This window comes from Miscanthus floridulus, chromosome 18 (genome assembly GCF_019320115.1).
Source record: "Miscanthus floridulus cultivar M001 chromosome 18, ASM1932011v1, whole genome shotgun sequence".
Lineage (NCBI taxonomy): Eukaryota > Viridiplantae > Streptophyta > Magnoliopsida > Poales > Poaceae > Miscanthus > Miscanthus floridulus.
Genome location: NC_089597.1, coordinates 115,148,420 through 115,169,039, shown reverse-complemented (window position 1 = coordinate 115,169,039; position 20,620 = coordinate 115,148,420). Strand labels below are relative to the sequence as shown.

Here is a 20,620-nt window from a genome sequence, read left to right as displayed (position 1 = left end):
ATATCCGGCGGATATCGGATAATCCGGTTAAGTATCGGATATATCCGGATATTTAAAAACGGATATTATCCGGATATGATTCAAACGACCTTGGATGGAGAAATGATCAAAATAAAAATTGTAGATCTCAAAAAGTTATGAAACTTTGTTGTTTACAACTTTTTCGTTTGAAATCATTTAGTGCTTCAAAATTTAAACCGTCCAAACTTTCTCAAATGGAAAACTAGTTTATAGGCGTCAAAATTTAAAAATCACAAATTTGAACCATCCAAACTATCTCAAATGGAAAGTTGACCAAAACAACAATTGTAGATCTTGATGAGTTGAACAAACTTGGTATTCAAAACTTTTCAATTTAAAGTCATTTAGAGTTCATAATACTAGAGTCAAAGTGTTGTTTTTTCATTTGACCAAATTTGACTTGGTCAAACTTGCTCAAATGAGACACTAAATGACCTCAGATGAAAAAACTCTGAATACCAAGTTTGATCATCTCAGCAAGATCTACAATTGTTACATAGCTCATTTTCCCATTTGAAAAAGTTTTATCAAACACTAGTCACAAATTCTTGAATCTCATATAGACTTTCTGAAACTATGTCACACTTGTAAAATTTGAACTATATTTTGTTCAAACTTTCTCAAATGAAAAAATAGCCTATATAAAGATCGTAGATCTTGATGAGCTGAACAAACTTGGTATTCAAAACTTTTCAATTTGAGACAATCTAGGGTTCCGAAAACTAGTTTGTAAGCATCAAAATTTAAAAATCACAAATTTGAACCGTCCAAACTATCTCAAATGGAAAGTTGACCAAAACAAGAATTGTAGATCTTGATGAGTTGAACAAACTTGGTATTCAAAACTTTTCAATTTGAAGTCATTTAGAGTTCATAATACTAGAATTAAAGTGTTATTTTTTCATTTGACCAAATTTGACTTGGTCAAACTTGCTCAAATGAGACACTAAATGACCTCAGATGAAAAAACTCTGAATACCAAGTTTGATCATCTCAGCAAGATCTACAATTGTTACATAGCTCATTTTCCCATTTGAGAAAGTTTTATCAAACACTAGTCACAAATTCTTGAATCTCATACAGACTTTCTAAAACTATGTCACACACTTGTGAAATTTGAACTACATTTTATTCAAACTTTCTCAAATAAAAAAATGGCCTATATAAGGATTGTAGATCTTGAATCCATGACCATGACTCCATGAGACCCATGAAGCTATGAGCTTGGCTATTTCTACTCATGCCGCGAAGATTGGTGCTTGTATGATGTTTGATGTATGATGTATCTGTATCTTTATCTTATTTGTTGCTTTACTCTTTAGTCTTTCGGCTTAATCTAGATGGATTATGGACTCATAGAGTGGTGTAATGGTTTGCGCACGTATGATATATATATATATATATATATATATATGCTGCTTTTACTCAATATCCGAATAGATATTTGTATCCGACCTTCTCCGAATCCGATTCATACCGTATTCGATACTCATTATTCGTATCCGTAACCGAGTCAATCCGTATTCGTATATGTATCCGAACGCTATCCGTGTCCGAATCCGAATCCGAACAGAAATATGAAAACAAATATAATATGAGTGATATCCGTTCGTATCCGATCCGTTTTCATCCCTAGGTAGCATGCATGAAAAGTGAGGCCGGCTTTCATGTTAAGTCATGTCCCCCTCTTTGGAGGACACCTTTGCATCATGTGGCCCCCCCGACCAATCAGAGAATGTCATCGAAAGGTGGCCGGCGGGGCCGGAGCCGAAAGGGAGACCTGCCTGCCCTGTCGCGCGCGGTCGTCTGCCCGTCGTCCCGCCCGCCCGGGCAACAACGAGAGCTAGAAAGAAAGCTCATGCTACGTGCGTAGCGTAGGGTGAGCCGGCCGGTGACGGTGGGGAGGGCTCACTGATGCTGACTGCCCAGGCCGGCCACCCGGACGATCACCGCGCGGCCGGAAGAGGTGAGGGTGAGGGGTGCATGGCGACCACTTGATGAAGACAACGACGAGGCTGCCTGCCCTGGCCCCTGGATTATTTTTCGCATGCATGCGTCGTGCCCTCCTTCGGTTCTTCCCTTTATTTTTGCTATCTCCAAACATACACCAGCAGGCAAAGAATCGAAGCTCCTTTTGCACTGACAGGGGAAATGCAAAAGGGCCGGCCCGGTAGGTAGGTGAGGACCCGGGGCCGTGCGTGCGTTCAACATTTTTCCACGTCGTCAATACGGCCATTATTATGCGGCTCTAATCATCATCACTAACAATATAGCCACCGCATCTTTTTTTATATTTTTCCAAGTTACTCGCATTTACCATTATTACTGGAAATAACAATGTAAAATACCACACCTATATATTTCATTATTGAAGATAATCTGAAGTGGTCAAACTTTTTTTAAAAAAAATGATAAAGTAAATAGTTTAATTGTAAGTATTACTGTTTTTGTTAGAAAAAAAGAGCGTCCATATCACACATCTAAAATTATTGGTTCTAATGGTTTCCAACACTTGAGTTCTCGGCCATCCAATTTTAACACTTATATATGGCTTAGATTAGGGTCCATTTGGCACATCTTATCTAGCAGCTCTACAGGTTGTTTGAAGCTGTTTTGTGCCAAACCGGTATTTTTTAGACAACTTCGCATGTGAAACTTCTTAAATCGTGCTTAAGGAATGGGTGTGGGATGAAACTGAAAATAATTGACTCGCAGCTTCAACTCGCACTGTGGGTTCCTGCATGGACCAAATAATTCATGAAAACATCTTCAACTCTACCGGTAGAGTTGCTCGTAGAGCCGAAGAAAAAAGACTACTTGTACTAATAAAGCTGAGCTATGCTAAACATGGCCTAGATCTATTGTAGGCTACGCAGTCTACGGAAGGTTGTAGCGCTCTAATTTTTATTTTACCATCTTTACTAAAAAAAACACACCTAAAATGGAGATGTAACTTCTTTTTGGGTAAAAAGTAGATGTAACTTAATGTGCAACGTAACTGTAAATCTGATGTAAATTTAACTAGTGTGCCTAAGGTGCAAGTAAAAAATCCATTGTGTTGGTTTCCATACCGAAGTACACTCACAACCATCATCAAATTAAGCACAAATGTGGACAAAAATAAATCCAAACATAATCATTCAGAAATAATCGACGTTGTTAGGTAGGGATATAATCATAAACAGAAATACTGAATGGCATTATTATTATTAGCGGCTTGACAGCTTAACCCAAGCGATAGGACGTACGAGACACGCGAGGGATCGGACAAGGTCGCCGTCTCAACGATACAGTCTCGTTCGCCGGCCTACACCATGCATGCACGCACGCACGCGTCGGCTGCCTTTGACCCGCGCTGTGCTGGCCACCTAACGCAGCGCCCGGCGGCCGCGGCCGGTGTGCCCACCGGAACGGGAGAATGGAGGAGTGCGTGCCGACTTTGCGGCCGCCGCTTCCAATAAAGCCCACATGACACCGCACCATCCGCTCCGTTCCCCACCGCCGCGCCGCGCCACGAGCGTTTTCCTCCCTTTCCCCCAGGCCCCAGCCCCCAGGTCCGGCCTTCTCGCGGCGCAACAAGGGATAGGCTGGGCCTTAGTAAGCAAGCATGTAAAACGAAGATGGCGTCGTGGCGTGGCGGCCAGGGCCACGCGATTTGCACTGCCAGCTGCAGCGCGCGAAAAAACTACACCAAACTACGGCGGCGGCATTTGGCTCCTGGCGCGCCGCACATTACGGACATAACGGCCACACATTACTGCCTGCTACGGCGCGCGCAAAAACTGTGACAAAGTGCGGCGGCGGCATTTGTCTCCCGCGGCGTGGTTTGGAAGCCATCCTAACACGCCCTAAGTACGTAACTATGGTTACACATATACCGTATATATAAACATTTATAAACATTTGATTAAGTTTTTACATCCATAAGACAAACACGTACTACTTTTTTTTTTAATTTGCTCCGGCTTCTCCATCACCACCGCTTACGACAAAACTGGGTGCAATGCATGTACTCTGCATCAATCGCTTTGGCTTGAGATTGGCGATGACAAATGTGATTTGATCCGTTCTCTATTGAACTGCTGATGCTTTGGTGTACAGGCGTGCCGCCCGGACCGCATCCGAGCGAGGAGCGACGGCATCGGAGATTGCACGGCAGTTAAAACCCTAAGGGCACGTACAACAGTCAGTTTTTTTCCGTCTGGCAGACGTCATTTTTGCAAAAATTCTCTTGCTCAGCCAAGAGACGGGTGTGCCGTCTTTTCACGAAGAGACGACGAGGGCTCATGCTCCCAAGTCATATCATCTGGTCCAGCACCGTTGTACGATGGGGCTCGTGCTCCCAAACCATATTTGATCATCTTAATTTATGAGTGTATATAAAAATCAATTAGTTTATAGACAACTTATTATATAATTTATTTGTATTGCTGTCTTTATATACTTGTACACAACAGCCGTCTAAACCGTTGAACTTGCCCTAACAATGCGGAGCGGAGGAGAAGAAAAGCCCCTCCCCGTGGTCGCTGGTTGTTGGCCTCCCGACCCGACGACTCCCCCCTATCTCTATCTGCTTCCTGCTGAGCTCAGGAAATCCCCTCCCGTCTCCCCCCGTCCCCCATTCCACCCGCCGCCGCCGGTCGCCGCGTCTGTCCAAGGTGAGCCTGCCCTTCCCTCCCCTCTCTCCTCCCCGCGTACCCTGGGCTGGCTGCCTCGCGAGGTCCGCGGTTTCTTTTGCTTCGTTTGCTAGGGTAGGGTAGGGTAGGACTGGCCCAGCTATTCCCTGCTCGGAGGATGCCCGAGGTCTGCCGCAGACAACATGAAATTTCCAATATACCCTGTTCCCTGTTGATGCCACGGGAAAAGACCATACTGCCCCTTCCTCTAAGTTGGAGACCTGGACGGACGCTCGGGCTCGGTCGCGGTTCTCCCGGCCGCTCGCGCTCCCTCGTTGGCGGAGGACGCCGGCGTCGCGCCTAGTGGCGGCGGCCGAAATTTGGCTTGCATTGTTTATACAGAAACTATATACGATTCACAATCTTTTTCGTCGGGAACAATTATACACACCACACAAGCTCTGCATGCGTGCTTCGACGGTTGCGCACAGGCTCCCCTGTCCTGGGCTCCCTGCTCTGTAGGGCGGCATCCCGAGGCCCGAGCGGCCTGTGTTGGCCCTGGGCAGCACGAACTGCACTCACACGCTCACACACGAGAGGAGACGGAGGTAGAAGATGAACAGTGGACGCGAGTTTTGCTGGCGACGAATGCCCCGGCCACCGGACGGCCTTTATGTTGGCTTTATTAACTGGAAGATACACAACTCGACGCACCTGAACTAAACAGGATACACGGCTAAATAGCCTTGCCCACATGCACACGGGAGCCACTACTGCCCGGGTCTCATGCGTGCTCGCACGTTCCACAGCTTCCGAGCCACACACTCATATGCTGCACGTACGCCGCATGAAACGGTCCTCTGACCAAGCCACGCCTCCAAACATGCCTGGCTAACATGCAGTGGCTAATACTACTCTACCGTATACTCAACACATGCAAGTCCTAGAGACTAGCTAACAACCTGTTGTGCAACACGCGCACACTTTAACTTGCTAACTAGCCTAATCTACATGCAGATGACTCTTGAATCCTCCACGAGAACACATCTCGTTTTGGATGACACAGACTACGTACATGACACACATGTACATGGCCTATATGCAATAACTCAAATAACCAAGTCATGATTATTCCTAACATTGGGCGCGCGCCGATGGGGGCCGGCGACGCCGGAAAGGCCTGGGCGCGCGATGGCGGTGGCGGCTGTCGCGGCCTCCACGCCCCGGACTTGGCGGGCTCGTCCTGAGCTCGCGCGGAGGTCTCAGCCTGGGCGTGTGGCGCGGGGGAGGTTGGGGGTGGGGCGACGGCGGGCGGGCCAGAGGCGGGCGGTTCGCCGGCGCCGGAGAAGCCGAATCGCGGGCGGCGACGATGGACCGCGCGACTATGGCGTTCGCGAAACAGAACAGAAAAAACCGGGCTCCTTCTTTTACAAACAGTGGGAGGGATATATTGATTTGGCTGAGTCCCGAGTGCAATGAGTAATGAAATCCTTGATTCAAAAAAAAAAGGAGAGAAAAAGAGAGAAATCCCTCAGATTGAAAGAGTTCGCATGTCCAGGGTTATATTTTGAAAGACATGTGAATCGGGTGTCAAATCTTGAGCAACATGTGAACTGAGGGTCAAATATTGAAATTTCTCCATCCTGACATCCCCTCTCTCCCTCCTGGCCTATTTGAGCTTTTCAACCAGAGATAGTTGTTTCACAAAACCATTGGAGGCCCTTTTTATCTTTTTGCCAAAAAAATAAATTGGAGAGTTTTTTTAAGGAGCTTTTGAAAATGCGCTTAGGTTGTGATGCCTTGTTTCTTTTAATCATTGATGAGATTTATTGAGTTTTATTTATATTCCGATCTATAATTTATAAACATCCATGTGTGTGCAGTAGTTTATCTTGTTATTACCTTCCTAGTGTTACAACTAATGTGGCACAGAAATAATTGTTTCATTGCTAAAATTCAACCCAAACGATTCACAGAATCAATTATGTATGTCAAGCCCATTCAAAATGTGCAAACTCTCAAAATGTAGACTAATTTTAGCCAAATATAAAAGAATGTTTCCAAAGATTATTATAGCAGAGGGGTTGTCTTTACTTTCCATCAAATTAGTCTAAAGCGCACACTGTTAAACTGTGTATATAATATAAAGGGTGCTTTTGATGTACAGGTCTAATTAGACAATATGATCAGTAGTAATTGGGGGAATTTGGAGTGATCCTGTTGGTAGTGTAGTGTTTGCATCAATTGTTGATAGTTGATTCGGTACTAGTTATTTCTCAACATTAGTAAAGTTGCGAGGACTTCTCCAACAAGATGTGTGCGACCTTGGAAAAAGTGCCGGATAAGCGGAAAAAGTTGCGAGGACTTTTCCAGGTCAATTTTATAGGTTGGAAAAAAGAGACATCGTTTTTTTTTGTGTAGAATATATTTGCACAAACTGGTTGCTGTCATTTATTCTGAACCACACATAAGCTATGTATAAATGATTTCTATGTTGACTTGTCTACAGACCATTATCGCTGGTAGGTGTGATATTTCATATTTCTCGGCCGAGAGATAAACAACAGCAGTCAGCAGAACAAGAAAAAAAGACACAAACTCCAAATATTCTCCATGGCTGCACCTGCATTCTTTGGCCTCTCATTCATCCTATCTATCACCACCGCCATTGTCAGTTGCTCTTCCTATGCCTACGCACAGAAACAATCCGACAGTGGGTGCATCGCAGCCGAGAGGGCTGCGCTGCTCTCCTTCAGAGCAGGTATCACTAGGGACCCAGTGAATCGCCTTGGTTCATGGGAGGGACAAGACTGCTGCATGTGGAATGGTGTCAAGTGCAGCAACAACACAGGCCATGTCATCATGCTTGATCTCAGCAACACCACCGTCCGAGGTGATGGACTTACCGGTTGGTGCATGATTTTGGTTGGTGGAAATCCTTATAGTCTGCAGGGGAAAATAGGTTCTTCTTTGATTGCTTTACAGCACCTGACGCATCTGGACCTCAGCGGAAACCATCTTGGGGGAGCAGGCGTGCCCATACCAAGATTCATCGGCTCACTGAAGAGTTTGACACATCTCAATCTCGCCTGCATGAATTTCGATGGTAGAGTGCCTCCTCAAATTGGTAATCTCTCTGGATTGATATATCTTAACCTTGAATCATCGCTTTCCCATTCCTACGAGAATGCAGTGCACTCTGATGATATATCATGGATAGCAGATCTCCGTTTACTAAGATTTCTTGACATGAGTGGAGTGAACCTCAGTACAACCGGTAACTGGGTCAGTGTGATGACCCTCCTTCCAAATCTCAAGGTCCTTAGACTCAGCTATTGTGGGCTTAGTTTACCACGTGAACCCAAGGTTACTTCAAATCAAAGTTCACTTGAAACACTTGATCTAACGTTCAACAGTATTGAGACATTGAATCCAACATACTGGTTTTGGGATGCTCGCACAATTAAAGAACTTGACCTTGCATTCACTGAAATTACTGGCCCATTCCCAGTTGCAATTGGGAACATGACCTCTCTTGAGGTGCTTTATCTAGGAGGAAATCACCTCTCAGGCGGTATAAACTCTGAACTGTTTGATGGCTTATGCAACCTGAGAATTCTAGACCTACATTCAAATGAGATCAACCAGGATATGGCAGAATTTATGAACCGACTACCTGCATGTACAAAGAGTACGTTACAGTCCTTAGATCTGTCTGCTACCAACCTCAGTGGGCGGATTCCAAACTGGATCGATGAGTGGAGGAATTTGAGTGATCTTTTACTCTCTGATAATAGGCTTCTCGGATCAATACCTCTGGAAACTGGTATGCTGGCTAATCTGAAAAGATTGTATCTAGACAACAACCACTTAAATGGTTCTATATCAAGAGACCACCTTGCAAATTTGGAAAACCTGGAGTATCTGGACTTATCTTACAACCCAGTACACATCACTTCAAATTGGTCCCCAACATTTAGCCTGCAGTATGCTTCTTTTGCCCGTAGCAAGATAGGACCTCAATTTCCCAGGTGGCTCAAAGGGCAAAGCAGTGTCACCTATCTCGATATTTCGGATGTAGGCATAGCTGATCATCTCCCTAATTGGTTTTGCAGAGTATTTGCACACACTAAATATTTGAACATCTCCAGTAATCAAATAAAAGGCAGTCTGCCAATGACATTGGAGCTTCTGTCTTCATTGCAAATGCTTGACCTCAGCTCAAATAACTTAACAGGTCGGCTGCCAAAGTTACCACAAAGTTTGCGGTTCTTTAAAATCTCCAAGAACTCTTTGTCAGGGCCTTTTCCAAGAAAATTTGGGGCTCCAATGCTTACAGAAATGGTACTGTCTGCAAATCGTATCAACGGAACCATTCCAACGTACTTTTGTCAACTACAATATCTGCAAGTGTTGGATCTTTCAGAAAACCTTCTGGTGGGACAACTTCCCCTGTGTTCGAAAAGAGAAGATGTTAAGCGAAATTTGAAACCCATTACCGAGTCCGCACTCACTCAACTGTCAGTTGTGATATTGTACAGAAACAACCTGTCTGGCAATTTTCTTGAACTCTTGCAACACAGCCCACAGTTGACTGTTCTTGATCTTGCCCACAACACCTTTGCTGGAGAGTTGCCAGCATGGATTTCAGACAAGCTGCAAGATTTGTCATATCTCTTGTTGGGGTATAATATGTTCTCTGGTTCTATTCCAGTTCAGCTCACAGAACTTGGGAATCTCCAATTCTTGGACCTTGCAAATAATAGAATATCAGGAACTATACCTCATGGTTTGGCCAACTTAAAAGCAATGGCTCAGAATAGCAGAAGATTTTATAACCCTTTATTGAGGTTGCACGTAAGGCCTATCACAGTGTCATTTGAGATTAAATCTTCAGTCAGTTATGACGATAACATACCAATAGTAATGAAAGGACAAGAGCTTGGTTACACCAGTATGGTGAGATATATGGTTGGCCTTGATTTATCCTGCAACAATTTAGTTGGAGATATTCCAGATGAATTAACACTTCTAACTGGACTGATAAATTTGAATATATCCCATAATCAGTTAACTGGAGAGATTCCAGAGAAGATTGGTCTGCTACATGACTTGGAATCTCTTGATCTGTCATTCAATGAGCTTTCTGGTGAAATTCCTTGGAGCATATCAGAGATAACAGCATTGATCCACTTAAACCTGTCCTATAACAATCTTTCTGGAAGAATACCCTTGGGAAATCAGCTTCAAACACTTGATGATCCAGCATCCATGTATATCGGAAACAATTATCTCTGTGGACCCCCTCTTTCTACAATCTGTTCCGGACCAGATGCAACTGAAGATTACACGCCAAAGAAGAGAGACTTCTATCTTGGGTTGGCTGTAGGGTATGCCATGGGGCTGTGGATGGTGTATGTTATTTTCTTGTTTATGAAGACCTGGAGGAGTGCATACTTCCGGATGTTCGACAAGCTACAGGACGGTGTATACATACAATATGTGAAAATTATATCTGCAAAGTGACCCGGATAAAATGAATATAAACAATGGCAATAAGGAGATAGCTATGAGTTTGTGTTTCCATTTGAAATTTGAACTTTGATTGTACTTTACAAATTCTACATATTTACATGTTTGTTGTGAGGATCAATACTTTTGGTGTTATTATCTTTTCTAAGTGAACACTTATATAGCTTGTACTTTAACTTGTTTTGTTCCTTGAAGGCAATAGTCTGTGTATCAGTGTTTAATGTGTGAAAGTATTGAATTTTGTTGGAAATTGAAGGCTACAATGTGCGGTGAAAAGAATCCAGTCATTTTTTCAATGCATAGTTTATGTTGACATCAAAACTAGAAGAAGTGATCCTCGTATAGCAAACAAAGGGCTGTTTCTGATAATTACAAGGAGTGCAACTAGATACATGCTTCAAAACGTTGTGCATTAGGAACCTGAAGAACTTCAAAACGTTCTGCATTAGGAACCTGAAGAATGTGTAATTCAGCATAGAGGAAAACAACTTCGAACTAGTACTAGTGAAGTTCATGGAGATTCGAGCAGGCAGGCAAGTGATGACAGATCAATCCTTTGTTCATACAAACCAAATCAGACAGCAAGAGATGACAGTTCAATTCTTCATGGATATTCAGGCAGGCAGGAAAAAAGCCCACCTGCACCCTTTGACGGTTGCACAGACGAGCTCCCTGCCGCTGCGGTGGGTGTGTGTGTGTGTGTGTGTGTGTGTGGTGGGGGGGGGGGGGGGGGGGGGGGGGGGGGGGGGGGGGGGGGGGGATGAGGCCGTGGCTACGAGGAGGCGGGAGGAGGACGCCGGGCGGCCCGCCGTCATCGTCCCGCCGCCGTATCCACGCCGTCCAGTTCACCTTCCCGACCGCCGTATCGACGAGGAAAGGGGTGGAGGATGACCGGGCCAACCCATTCCGGCGGTCATGGCCTCATGGGTCGCACTCGGCCGGAGGGATTTGGCGGCTGGGCCGCTAGTGTGGCGGCGGCGGCATGAGAGTGACGGACGCGCGAATAGAAGAATAGATGGAATCGAGGATGTACAAAATTCTAGTTTTTGGAGCATCTCGCTTGGGTCATTTACATATTTACCATTATTGCGGATGACATCTTACACTGTGTCACTGACACATGAGTCACCGACATGGTACTTTTTATACCACTCACATCATAATGATAGTAAATATGTAAATAATCCGTGTGTGGGGGGTGTGGGTGGGTGGGGGGAGGGGGTGGGTGGGTGGGGGAGGAGGTAGTCTGCAGTTGACAAATACGATGTCTCTGCGGTTCTCATCCAAGCTGTTGATACCTGATCCAAAGATGAGCTCCAGAAAACTAAACTAGTAGGCTTCAAACCGGCCCATGTGAGCCCATCCCGCACCATTCTTATCCCCTCGCGACTCCAACCTCCGCCTCCGTCGTCGTTGGGCACCTCACCGAAGCGCCTTGGTGCTCCCGTCCTCTTCTGGCGCCACATCGGATCGGGCGCTGCCATCCTCGCCAGGCGCGGCGCGCACGCCGCTGTTGCTGCCCGTCGTTCCTCTGACTCCGTTGCAGGCACCAGATCGACGCATCGGCTCCATCCTCTCCAGGTGCATCACCGGAGCGGCGCGGCGCCCCCAACCTCTCGTCACCAGATAGGCGCGGCACTGGACCGGCGGTGCCGCCCTCGCCAGGGGCGGAGCGCGCGCCGTTGGTGTCGGCGCTCGTCTCCCCGCCACCACGCATGAGCCTCATCGCCGACGAAGCTATTGCGCGCCGACAAAGCTTGTGTTCCAAAAACAGATGAGTCACTTTATAATTTCCTTTTTTCTTGTCCACTGTAAGTCCTATGCGAACTTGACAGTTGGTTTTAGTTTCAGTTTTTGGACACTTTGTTAGATGATCTCTTTTATCTGGCTTTCTATGACCCTCATTTGCACAAACATATCTACATGAACTAACCTTTTTATCTAACTTTTTTTTGTTTGTGTACATTTTCCTTACCTTAAAGCCTTTCTGACCCCATAGCTAATCCAAAACATCCAAGCCTCATCTATAGTGTTGAACTCCATTCCAACTGGTAAAAGACTAGGAAACAAACCCTCGCTATAAGAAAATTGAAAGTGCATCTAGCCCTTTAGTGAGTTTTGGATTATTGAATGACAACGTGATTAAAGGTCTAACCCATTTGCTAAGTGTGGACAGGTAATAGGTTATCTCACAAGTAGTTAATGAAAGCCAAAATGATGTGTTGTTGTATAAACAATCTAGTTCAAGCACAAGACAACAATGCATATGGAATTCAAGCAAAGGCTTATTTATTATGGTATTTCCATGTACTATGTGAAAGCAAGCCCGGTAAAAATTAGTTGATGAGACATGAGGGATTGTATATGGATGGGTCTCATATTTGAAGCTTGCTAAATTAAAATGAAAAATATAACAATACAAATGAATGGATGATTCAACACGAGATATGACTTGATGGCTTGAGATGGTGAAGATAGCAAGGAAAGGCTTCGAGGTACTAAGCAAGAGTGAAGGGCAAGCGATGATTTGGCGGCCGAAGAACCTAGCTAGGGTGAAGAAGAAAGTACTTGCATTTAGTTAATCAAGCTATGCTGGTCATATTGATGTGGAGGATCAAATCTATATTGGACAAAGTGTTGGAAGTGATTTGATGCATTTGGATTTATTTCTATTTGATGAATGGAATCAAGTCACGTGCTCAAGATGGCTATGCTTAAGTAAGAAGATCAAACATCGACATGTTGGCACCCTCACTTGATGAATATTTAAAAACACGACATCAATTCAAAAGAGATCAACTTAAGTGGTATAAATTTGTTTTTCCTTTGATCTTGAGTTTAATAGGTATGCCGTACTATTAAGAGGGATGCATCATGTTGATAGATAATCATTCATAAGTGCTCATGCCAACCTATGTGAGTTTTGAGTGTTTGAGAGACAAAAGAGCTAATATGTTTTTTTTTGTTGATCTGGCAATACCGGATGTGTCCGATATTTGCCCAGCAATGGTAAAATTATTGTTCTCGAGTTGGTTCGTCGGGAGTTCCGACGTCTTGCGCTTAACTGACTTGGAGAGTTCACTATGGTGGTCATACCGGACGTGTCCGGTATTCATACCGGATGGACGGCCAGAGGCCAACGACTAGTTTTCAAATGCTTTGAGGGTCAGGAGTTCTGGTATGCGTCGGGAGTTTCGACACCTCACATAAACTCGGTTACTATGGTTTTTAAATGAGCTGAGGGTCGGGAGTTTCGACGTGAGTCGGGAGTTCCGACGGTCGAGAGTTTCGGCATTCATAGGGAGTTTCGACGCCTCACAACACCACTGTAACTCTGTTACCGTTAGCGCAGTGTAAGTCATACCGGACGAACGTGTCCGATATGACAACGGCTATAAAACGACTAGTTTTTCAAGGGGGCTATAAATACCCCCAAGCCTCCACATTTGGAGGCTGCTGATTCTGCTGATCCTCTAGCACGTTTTAAGCTTTGCCAATTCTCCCAAACCCTCTCTTAGTGAGTGTGTGATCCAAATTGCAAAATCCATTTGTGGGGTAAGAGAGAATTTAAAAAAGAGAGGACGCCACCCCTTGAGCACTTGTGCATATTGTCTATTTCGTGATTTGCATTTGTTACTCTTAGACTTTTTGGTCCTAGACGGTTAGGCGTCGCCAGAGAGCACCCGAGAGATTGTGGTGTGCCTCAGAAAATTTGTAACGATCGATTCCGCCGCCTCGGAATCAACTAGTGGAAGGAGAAAAAGGAGTTGGAAAAGACTCCGGCTAGAGTGACCTTCATGGTACCCTCTAGGGCTGACCTTCGCTGGGTCGTCCACAACCCCCTCAATGGAGAGTAGGACTCAAACGAGTCCGAACTTCGGTAAAATAAATATCGTGTCTCAATTCGTATTTTATTTGATATTTGTGTTGCTCTAGCTCTTGTGCAGGTTCTCTGTGTATATTGGCATTGTTCGGCTTACCCCATGTTCGGCTTGTTTTTTTAGCCGGAACAGTGTTTTTCTTTCACAACAATTCAGCAAGAACAATGTTTTTCAGCCAAGATTCAGACCAGCGAACGAGGCCATTGTCATCTCCAGTAGATACCTGCAGTTTGGTTTGAAGATAGAAATCGAAAGGAGCAAGTTTGGGGCCGCTCTGCAGAAACCGTGCATACCGGACACGTCCGGTATTTTCTACCAGTGCTGAATATATTTGTTCTCTGTTCTAACTTTGTGTTGCAGGGTTATAGCTTATATATATATATATATATATATATATATATATATATATATATATATATATATATATTCTTTATACCTTGTATATTTTGTGTCTAATTTGTGAGGGGTGGTATTACTCGTTATTTGGAGTTTCCATTTTGAAAAACTCCCTTTACTAAACATTTCCGCATTTAAATGTGTTAATTTTAAGAAACGCCTATTCACCCCCCCTCTAAGCGGCATTCTAGGTCCTTTCAAAAATAGATAAAGGTGACATGATATTAGGCGACGAACTGAACAACTACAATCTATTCTCAAATTAGTTGGACCACAAAAAACAGTCATGGCATTACACACCTATTTTCTTCCATCTTAAATATGCAAAATTTATTTTCATTCAAGCAAGTTGATCTTCCCTTCAAGCTTCCGCATCAGATCTCCTTCAATCGACCAGTTTCAGAAAAATCCAATGACGGAGGACAAAAGAATCAAATTAGAACAACAGTTTAAGTACAGAGCAAGAGCTGACGTGAGTGCATAAGGCCACCTCCGATCCCGGCGCCCGCCCTTTCCACTCTCGCGCTAAAAACGTAGTCCCGGCGCCAAAGCGTCGAGTAGTCGCGCTAGAATCAAAATACCGCTGCTCTGTCGTACGTGAAGGGCTGTGCTGGTATTGGGCCGAAGCCCAGCGAGGTGAGGGGCAGCGCATATTCTCCTGATCACCGTTAGATACGAATGAACGGCCATATGTTCAGCAACCGTAGACAAGTTATGTGGAGGCGCGGCGCCTCTGCCGTGCTGCCTTCTTCTCCCTCTGCTCTGCTTCGGCTCCCCGCTCCCCACGCCTCACGCCGCCTCGCCGAGACCCGCAGGTACGCCTTCCCAGTTCCCATTGGGACTCCTCCGTCTCCCCGGGGTCACGGGTCCGCGCCGCCTCAGATCCGGGCACGGCTTCCCCGTTGCGCCACCGCCTTGGTGCGGCGGTGCGGCCAGTGGAGAAAGATTGAACTCTTGGTACTTCCATGGCAGCTGTATGCACGCACGCACGCACGCAAACGTTCATTTGGGTTGCCTCTGTAGTCCCGGGCCTTCCCCACTCCGGAGAAAGCTTGGCTGCTCGGCCCTGTGATCCTGGATCCTCCTCTTTCGGGCATCCAGGTTCCATCTAATTCCGATTTGGTAGTTAACTTTTCCAGCTAATGGTTGTTAGCTCTTCTTGCATTTGTGGTGTCCGAGATTGATAGGTGACCTCATGCCACTTGCGACCTTTTTTTCCCACTGTTTTAATTTCTCCCTTCGCATGCGCCTGTGCCCTTAGGATTCTGTTGCGTCGATTAGCTGAAGTATTATGGGGAAAAAGGTCGAGGCTTGCATTTCAATACGTACTACGCGCTGTCATTTCTATTTCTATATTCCTGATGCTCCGCTGCTGATCACACGCTCAACTGCCTTTACCTCTGGACCGCTCAATCTGCTCTGGGGAATATTTCATCGATGTGTAAAGTTGGTGCGCAGCGTCGTCCCATTTGCCAGATCAAATTAGGTTCAAAAATTTGAAATTACTACTTTTCGGGTTTCCAGACACATACAGTGCTCTCCCCCTTTTCTTCGATCCACTGTGCTCTCGTCTCCTTGGTTCGTTTATCTTATCTTCACCTGCCTGTGCCCTGTGGTGGCACTGATTCGTGCTATCCTACCGCAGACTTGGTCACGCCTCCGCTGGGCATATTTTTCAAACTCACGGCACTAAAAGCTAGCGTCATTAGGAAGAGTACCTATAAATAACCCCCCCTTGCTGCCTTGTGCTTGCAGAACAGCTGGGTTCAGACTTCTTGGGCGAGAGCGATATGAGTGGCCCGAGTCAATCCCAGCCACAATTTATGACCAGCGTTGGGGGGAGTAACCGCTCGAATGGCCCCGGCACTCCTCTTATCGAAAGCATAGATGTTGATCAAATTGTTATTCCAGAGGTATGCTACACTTTTGATAGTCCTTGCTTGATTTTGGAAAAGAACAAGATGTCACCATCACAGCTAACATTTAAGCTTAATTGTTAATCCCACTCTTCCTTTCTCGAGATAATCCTCCTATCCTATCTGAATAAGCTGTCGTGATTTGTGCCATCTGAAGTTTCAAACCTGGTGTACCACAGCTCAGAAAGGACGAAGAACTGAACATTAGCTTTTTTGTTGAGAAATAGAGGAAATAGTCAACAAGTGAATAGGAAACAATGATATACTTAGATTTCTTACTAACTTTCGTATCTCTGGATCTGATGGCTTCAGAATGACGAGAATCTAACTATTGCCTGATTTGCGACTTCGACAGGAAAACAGTTGGAAGAACCTGTTCTCATACATAGGGCCTGGATTTCTCGTCTCAATCGCATATATTGATCCTGGAAACTGTAGGATTAAACGGATTTGCTTTTCTTCAATTTTCATTGAGTATTTCCTTTCCATCTCTTATATACTCTTGACAAATTTTTTTGGCGTGTCTTTGCAGTTGAGACGGATCTACAGGCTGGAGCACAGTACAAATATGAGGTGCCTGCTGCTTCTCTCTCTTGTTTCCACTTGTGTGTGTGCGTTTTTTTTTTCTTTTTTGGTTCCGTATGCCTATCCTAACTCTCCTTTAGGTCGAGTTTCTTCCATTCAGTTATGTCATGCTTATCTCTAACTAAGAATTATGATTGCATTCTTCAATTGCAGCTTCTTTGGATCATACTTGTTGCATCCTGCGCCGCTCTTATTATTCAATCACTTGCAGCCAGGCTAGGGGTTGTGACAGGTTGGTATTTTTACCCTTGTGGTACCTATCTTTGTTAATTTGTTGCTTCCTTCAATCCTTCCTTGTGAGCATTGCTGATAGTTTGTGAAATTCCTCTGATGACAGGGAAACATCTTGCGGAGCACTGCAGGGCTGAATATCCCAAGGTCACAAATTTCGTCTTATGGATTCTTGCAGAACTTGCTGTTGTTGCATGTGACATTCCTGAAGGTATCGAAAATACATTTCAGTTGCTTTGGCGTGTTTTTTATTGTTCATTTAAGCACAGAGCTATGTGGATTTTACAATTCAGCCATTTAGTAATACTGCAGATGCCATGATACTAATTCTTTACTAGATATAAATTGGAAAATTGTCTGTCAAACTGGCAGATCACACAACTGATTCTTTTAGCTTTATGTTGAATTCTCTTGTAATTTCTTATCAGCTAAGGCAGCGTTTTACTCTTTGTAGTAATTGGAACTGCTTTTGCTCTGAACATGCTGTTCAGAATCCCAGTTTGGTGTGGTGTTCTAATAACTGGACTCAGCACTCTAATGCTCTTATTACTACAGCAATATGGGGTAAGACAATTTCATATTACATTTCTAAATATTTCCGATTAGTTACTCTTTGCTAAGAGTTTCAATACCATAAAAAACATCAAACCAAAATTCTATTTAAAGCAGCTTTAATAACATATAAAGTATAGATAACAAGATCATCAATACAATGACTTTAGTTAACAGATAGCATTCATATATGTCTTGTTTGAGTGCCTCATATTGCATACTGTGATTTTTTTGGTGCAGGTCCGTAAGCTAGAATTTCTGATTGCATTTCTGGTGTTCCTAATAGCAACTTGTTTCTTAGTTGAACTCGGGTATTCTAAACCAAATGCTTCTGAAGTTGTGAGGGGCCTTTTTGTTCCAGAACTTAAAGGAAATGGAGCTACTGGTCTTGCTATCTCGTTACTTGGTGCTATGGTGATGCCGTAAGCTTCTTCTCTATCTGTCTGTTCCGAAGCATTCAATTTTTTAACACAAGGCCTTTTTTCATTTATCTGTTACATAAATTGCAGGCATAATCTTTTTCTGCACTCGGCATTAGTATTATCAAGAAAAGTGCCACGGTCGGTTCATGGGATCAAGGTAACCTCTAATTCTCCTTATACTGACTTAATGTGTTATTCCTATTTTCAGATGATTAAACATCTATTTACTTCCAACAATTCACTCTCTTGCAGGAGGCATGCAGATTCTATACTATTGAAAGTGCATTCGCCCTTACAGTAGCTTTTCTCATCAACATATCCATCATATCTGTCAGTGGTGCTGTCTGTGGTTCAGGTCATTTGAACCCAGAAGATCAGGCGAACTGCAGTAATCTGGACCTAAACAAGGCTTCATTTTTGTTAAAGGTTGGTCAAGAAGTTTCAGTCTTCATATAATTGTCAAATTCATAAATAGATTGTTTTTGTGCTAGAACTTCTATATTTTTCACTCAGTTAGGGTTATTTCTCTTTTCTGGACCTGTACAGGAGAGTATTAAGGAAGAAAGACAGAAACTATAAAAACAACCCATAGGCAAATAGCAATTCTGACACCAACTAGGCAGATAGCTTTACATAGAGTTTATGCTTCAGTTTTCAAATGTTCTTTATGAAGTCTATATATACTTTTTTGTAATATTCTGATTTGGCATTGCATTTTCTGTACTGTTCTTTTAGAATGTCCTTGGAAACTGGAGCTCAAAGTTGTTTGCAGTTGCCTTGTTGGCCTCTGGTCAGAGTTCTACAATTACAGGGACGTATGCTGGACAATATGTCATGCAGGTTTGTGGAACTTATACCTTATTTCGGTCCTAGCTTGCAAGTTGAATGGCAAGCTATTTCATGATGCATAATACTTGAGAGGCCTTTGATGTTGATCAGAGGTAACCAAGCATTTGCTTGCTTGCAACATTAGTTTGTCTAGCTGTTAGATATGAGAAGTACAGAAAACAAATTAGTGCATAATTCTTAGATTTGCATCATGAAGAAGCTTGGGCTTCTGAGCTTCAGTCCAACCTCCAAGGTTCTCTTGGTCAGTTTTATTGCAGAGAAAAATGGGCAGTTCTGGGGTAAGCATAGGTCACCACCATTATTTAACACAATACGCTGCTCATTGTCTTCCCTTGTCTCAAAAAATGCCTTGAATCATCTTAATTATTTTATTTTTTGCCTAAACCTAAAGGAAAACTAAGTAAATAACCAAGCATTTCAGACTTATGAAACTTCATTTGCTAGACTAACATTTACTCACCTAATCTAGGGGTTTTTAGATCTTCGGATGAAACCATGGATACGTAATTTTGTCACGAGGTCCTTGGCTATTCTGCCAAGTTTGATCGTGTCGATCATTGGTGGTTCTTCAGCAGCTGGCCAGTTGATTATCATTGCATCGGTAATCAGTGAACTTTACTGTTATATACTCTATTATACCTCAAAAACTTAACAGTTCTATTATGTTTAACCTCATTACTCATGTCAATGAAGTTTTTCAGTTTCATATGTGTTTACTAATGCCTTGCCCGGTTACGTGCAGATGATACTGTCATTTGAACTCCCTTTTGCTTTGGTTCCACTCCTTAAATTCACCAGTAGCAAAACAAAGATGGGGCAGCATACAAATTCAATATTCGTAAGTCGATTTGTCACAGAATTGGCAATAGTAACCCTGAATTTGCATACTAATTCGTCTAACTTGACTGTCAAATGCAGACTTCTGTTCTGACATGGGTGATTGGCTCGTTTATCGTTGTCATCAACACCTACTTCCTGATAACAAGCTTTGTGAAACTGCTCCTCCACAGCGGGCTGTCCACCGTATCACAAGTATTTTCTGGGATTTTTGGGTTCCTGGGCATGCTGATCTACATAGTCGCGATCCTATACCTCGTCTTCCGGAGGAACAGGAAGTCCACCCAGCCATTGCTGGAGAGCGATGCTGAGCTTGCAGTGTCCGGTAGCAGTGCAGGTGCTGGAGCAGAATGCTCTCTGGGCCATTTGCCCCGAGAGGACATCTCCAGCATGCAACTTCCGCAGCAGCGATCAGCTTCTGATCTAGATTAGATAATAGCTGTCAGGAAAATAAATATGTTTTTTTTGTTTTTTATATACTAGTATAGTAATTACACAATAGGGTACATCAGGTTTTGACTTTGATCATCCTACTGATGATGTTGTGGGCAGTAAGCTAGGGAATGTATACAAGAGGATGGATATCTATGCCGCCGAACAAACAAAAAGGGGCAAAAAGAACCATTTCGTACTTGTTTGGAAAGCGGTGAAACTGAACTATGGAAGGGGCACAAAAAAACCCATGTTGGAATCGAATCAAATGTGAGAAGTTCTTCATTCTAAACATAGCGGCATTGGTAATAATATGTCTAGATGATGTAAGATACTGAGTTTTTATTATT

General features: G+C 43.8%; 2 protein-coding genes across 3 annotated transcripts; both read left to right on the top strand.

Moving 5' to 3' along the window:
• The first annotated feature begins 4,533 nt into the window (after positions 1-4,533).
• On the top strand, positions 4,534-10,687 carry LOC136521578 (receptor-like protein EIX2). Its single transcript, XM_066515324.1, has 2 exons — positions 4,534-4,679; positions 7,147-10,687. Exon 2 carries the CDS (start codon positions 7,251-7,253, stop codon positions 10,161-10,163), a length of 2,913 nt encoding a protein of 970 aa, XP_066371421.1. The 5' UTR covers positions 4,534-4,679; positions 7,147-7,250; the 3' UTR covers positions 10,164-10,687.
• A 4,339-nt stretch (positions 10,688-15,026) lies between these two features.
• On the top strand, positions 15,027-20,539 carry LOC136520049 (metal transporter Nramp3-like). 2 transcript variants are annotated; one of them, XM_066513451.1, is made up of 14 exons: positions 15,027-15,261; positions 16,202-16,359; positions 16,718-16,796; positions 16,895-16,935; positions 17,101-17,179; positions 17,285-17,389; positions 17,633-17,742; positions 17,971-18,152; positions 18,240-18,309; positions 18,405-18,578; positions 18,888-18,992; positions 19,471-19,602; positions 19,744-19,839; positions 19,920-20,539. In XM_066513451.1, the coding sequence occupies exons 2-14, from the start codon at positions 16,237-16,239 to the stop codon at positions 20,268-20,270; spliced, it is 1,647 nt and encodes a 548-aa protein (XP_066369548.1). In that variant the 5' UTR covers positions 15,027-15,261; positions 16,202-16,236; the 3' UTR covers positions 20,271-20,539. The 2 variants fall into 2 exon arrangements, with proteins under 2 accessions (XP_066369548.1, XP_066369547.1); XM_066513450.1 differs by having other exon boundaries at positions 15,027-15,547.
• The last annotated feature ends 81 nt before the right edge of the window (positions 20,540-20,620 follow it).